General features: G+C 43.0%; 1 protein-coding gene across 2 annotated transcripts in view; it reads right to left on the bottom strand.

The window, feature by feature from the left end:
- Nucleotides 1–2,289: 2,289 nt before the first annotated feature.
- LOC102387923 (chloride transport protein 6-like) overlaps nucleotides 2,290–4,631 on the bottom strand; it is a 131,673-nt gene continuing 129,331 nt past the window's right edge. For both annotated transcript variants that reach the window (XM_025201038.1, XM_025201042.1), the window contains 2 exons: nucleotides 3,956–4,001; nucleotides 2,290–3,032 (listed from right to left, as the gene is read on the bottom strand). In XM_025201038.1, the coding sequence (XP_025056823.1) occupies nucleotides 3,983–4,001 (19 nt within the window). In that variant the 3' untranslated portion in view covers nucleotides 2,290–3,032; nucleotides 3,956–3,982. The remainder of the gene's footprint in view (nucleotides 3,033–3,955; nucleotides 4,002–4,631) is intronic.

Raw genomic sequence — 4,631 nt, 5'->3', positions numbered from 1 at the left:
AAAAACACCTGCAACTTCTGTAGACAGATCTGTGGTTCAAGGATTGGACTCTTAAGTCACCTCAAGACCATCAATGAGCTGTGGTAGAGATCATCTTCAAACTGAAAGATTGCTGACAATGAAGAGTTCAAAAACAATAGCCAAAATTCAGTTGAAATTTTGCTTTCCTGGAATACCTCTCTGCCATCTTCACTGAGATGTGTGTTGACAAATTAAAAAAAAAAAAATCTAAATCCATCTGTCACATAGAAACAGCTTGCATAAATTTGCATATATTCTTCTACAAGTATTAAAAGATCCACCTCAAATAAAAATAAAAATAAAACAAGAAGAGTACTTGGTATCACCCCTTTTGCGCTGGGGCTCATCAGTACCACTCAAGAGATTTTTCAAGTGTAAGGATCATAAACCAATATAGTGATGAAAAAAATTCACATAATGCAGACTTCAGGATGCCACTTTTCATCTTCTTGTATAGTTTCACAGTTGGTAGGGTCAGAAGGGACCTGAGCAGATCATCAAGTCCGACCTCCTGCCATGGGCAGGAAAGAATGCTGGGGTCAAATGACCCCGGCTAGGTGATTATCTAGCCTCCTTTTGAAGACCCCCAGGGTAGGAGCGAACACCACTTCCCTTGGAAGTTGGTTCCAGATCCTAGCCGCCCTGACTGTGAAGTAGTGCCTCCTGATGTCTAGCCTGAACCTATTCTCCATCAACTTATGGCCGTTATTCCTCGTTACTCCCAGTACTGCTTGGGGGAAGAGGGACTCTCCCACTGCCTGCTGGTCTCCCTTGGTCAGCTTCTGGATGGCCACCAGATCCCCTCTCAGCCTTCTTCTGTGGAGGCTGAACAGGTTCAGGTCCCATAGCCTCTCCTCGTAGGGCCTGCCCTGCTGCCCCCTAATCATGCGAGCGGCCTCCTCTGGACCCTCTCGATGCTGTCCACATCCCTCCTGAAGTGTGGTGCCCAGAACTGGATGCAGTACTCCAACTCTGGCCTGACCAATGTCACATAGAGGGGGAGGATCACCTCCTTGGACCTGCTCGTGATGCATCTGTGGATGCATGACAAGGTGCGGTTAGCCTTCCTGACCACGTCCTCACATTGTCAGCCCATATTCATCTTGGAGTCAATAATGACTCCAAGATCCTTTTCTGCCTCTATGCTGATGAGAAGGGAGTTCTCCAGCCTGTAGGTAAGCTGCTGGATCTTCCTCCCTGGGTGCAGTACCTTGCACTTGTCAGTTTTGAAACCCATTCTGCTCTCATCCACCCACCCCTGTAACCTGTCCAGATCTGATTGCAGCCTGTCCCTCTCCTCTAGTGTGCCCACTTCTCCCCACATCTTAGTGTCATCCATGAATATGAACAAGGTGCTTTTCACCCCCTCGTCCAAGTTGCTGATGAAGATGTTGAACAGTGCGGGCCCAAGGACCAAGCCCTGGGGGACCTCACTACCCACATCCCTCCAGGTCAGAAATGACCCATTCACCACCACTCTCTGGGTGCGGCTCTCCAACCAATTAGTGACCCATCTGACCACGTAGGCATCAACACCATTATAGCCTAGTTTTTTTAATGAGAATGGGATGAGAGACAGTGTCGAAGGCCTTCCTAAAGTCCAGAAAGACTACGTCCACCACATCATCTGCATCTAAGGCTTTTGTGACCTGGTTGTAGAAGGCCACCAGGTTGGTCTGACAGGACCTGCCTCTAATGAACCCATGTTGGTTGTCCCTAAGCATAATCTCCCCTTCTGGTCCCTCACAGATGTGCTCTTGGATAATTTTCTCAAAGAACTTCCCCAGCACTGAGGTAAGACTAACAGGCCTATAGTTTCCTGGGTCCTCCTTCCTCCCTTTTTTTGAAAATGGGGACCACATTGGCCCTTTTCCAATTCTCTGGCACCTCACCATAGCACCATGAGTGCTCGTAAGGCCGTACCAGGGGTCCTGGAATGACCTCTGCTAATTCCTTCAGCACCCTGGGGTGGAGATCGTCAGGACCTGCTGATTTGAACACGTATATATTGCGTCATGAATGTTATCGTGTTTATTTATAATGAGGCCCACTGGGCTTTGGGGTGCATGATACAATTTAAAGGGATGTATGTATCTTTCAAAAATGCTAAAGAATTTCATTTGTGGTATGTACATGCAAGTCTTTTGCTTGCATTTTATATAATTTGTATTTTAGGCCTCATCTGTTCATGATTTTAGGGAAATGTAAAGGAGAATGCAACTCACCATAACATGATAACAGAGCATTAAAGGAGATTTTGTGGTGATTTAGGATATATTTATTAGGATATACCATTGACCAGTCAGTCAGTTTCACATAACCTCCAAGGTCAAGAGATGCCATCATAACTCATAACTCAACTATGACCTCTCTGCAATCATTGGTATTCTGTGACAGAGTAAAGAAGGTGCGTTGTTCTCTCTTCTGTCAACCAGTTAAGTTATCTATCCATGTTTTCCGTAATCAGCATTTTCTTCTTCCATTCACTATCTCTTGAACACTGTGTAAGCCAAATTAGGATCTCTCATAATGTGGCCAAAGTAACATAGTTTTCATGTTTTAACAGTGGAGGTTTTCTTGTTCTCTAACAACAGCTATGATCTTGTATCTCATTGACGGATTTGTCTTATGAGCTGCAGGCTGTATCTAAGTCATCTATGGCTCAGATGAGCTCACAGGCTTGTTTCTGACTTTTAACATCTGCCGTCAAGGTTAAGTTAGCTTTCACATGTTTACAGCACTATTGACATATTATTAGCACTGTTACAAAATTAGAGCTACTTTATCAATGGCACAAAAGCAGTGATTATAATAATCACAATCACCATTTATGTTTCTACAGTACATTTGGTATGCAATTCACAAAGCCCTTTCACAGTTACTGTCCCAGTTTCAAAATGGATTAATCAAGGCACAGAGAAACTGTCCAACTGAGTCAGTAACAGAGATGGGACCCGACTCCAAGCCCGATGCTCAGTTCAGTAGATCATGGCTTTAGTTAATATCAGGATCTGAAATGCAAGCAGTGGAAAGACGAAAAGGAATTATATCACTGCAGTGGGCAAGTAGTGACCAAATCCTGTTAGGATAACAATGGATACATCAGGAACTAAAAAACTCATTCAACAGCTGGAGCAAGGGTTAACAAACCTATAGCAAACATAATCCAGATATGGGACTAACTTTCAATTTAAGACAGACAATGAAATTCTCACACCCAGACTCTCAACATCAGCTTTTTAGGGGAATTCAAAAAGGAAACCAAATTAGAGTTGCTGACCCATTGGTACACAAAGATCCATGAACCATGGGGATGAACATATCCCTAAACCTCCCCTGAGAAAGACTTTCCATCCCTCAAGTAGTTGATGAAAATATCAACAATGACAGTGACTATGTCATTACTTAAAGTCACTGAGGGTGTGTCCAGACAAGCGCACATGTGCGGTCTGCTGAGCCTCAGAGCTGTTTGAGGCATTGCAGACTGCATGCAACACATATGCAATCATTTGCTGCACTGCTAATTAGCAGCACCACCAAAATTTGACACCAAGAGATTCTGGTGTCAAACTGGATCCTGGATCCAGACTCCGTGAGGCTGAATTGGTGGATCCAGACTCCGTGTGGCTGAATTGGCAACACTGTAGCCCCAGGAGGCCCAAAGGACCCCAGGTAAGGCTGCTGGGGCCAGCACAGGTGGGACAATTTTCCCACCAGGCACAATTTGGCATGCTCTATGTTCACACGCTGGGGCATATACTGTGGCACAAAGCAGAGGCACAGACATGTGCCACTGCTATTCGTGCCATGGCAAATGCATGCCCCTGCATGTAAGGACATGCCCTAAGGCTTTAAAATTCAATAGATGGTTAAAAAGCTACAGGTCCCCTGCTGCCTACCAGTTAGATGCTCTACAAGATATTCTCTCTCTTACCTCATTTACTTCACTGGTTTTAAAGCATTATGTATTCTCTGAAGTGCTAGAAAAGTAATAATAAAGAGAGACAAGTTACACAGGAAAAAATAAAAGAAAATCCAATGAATCTTTTACTTTAGCAGGAAGCAAAAAGCTTTAAGATGCAAGTATCATAGATCCCCTTTCTGGAATTCTGGCAAGTTTTAACAACCAATAAACAATGTTTAGTTTTCATTCATTATAAACAACAGTAATCATGGTAAATTACAAGTTTTAATATGCAGTTCTGTGGGAAATTATTTGTTACGCAGCAGAACAAAATTTGAACCATGTAACATTTGAAACCAAGTAACAAAGAAGAAATAAGGCCACCTTCAATATTGTGTTCTGAGAACCTTTCCAAATAAACTGTAATATACAAAATAACTACATCCAAAATTGAATAAGCTGTTTCCACTATTGAGTACATTTATTCTGTGTCTTATGTTGTCTGACCTTCACAGCAAATTTAATTATTCCAGGTGGGTGTAAAGAAAGAGAGTCTGTTCTAATAGCTACAAACATGAAAAGAAATGTAGTCAAGAGCAGAGCTCTTCAAAGACAGGTGAATATATGGGATAACTCCTCCTCTCTCTATCTATACATGAAAGGAAATCAAAGTGGAAAACTTAAGAAACACCACTCTCATGGGTTG

Source organism: Alligator sinensis, unplaced genomic scaffold, assembly GCF_000455745.1.
Source record: "Alligator sinensis unplaced genomic scaffold, ASM45574v1 scaffold615_1, whole genome shotgun sequence".
NCBI lineage: Eukaryota > Metazoa > Chordata > Crocodylia > Alligatoridae > Alligator > Alligator sinensis.
Note: the sequence above shows the minus strand (reverse complement) of the source record. Positions and strands in the feature narration are given on the sequence as shown.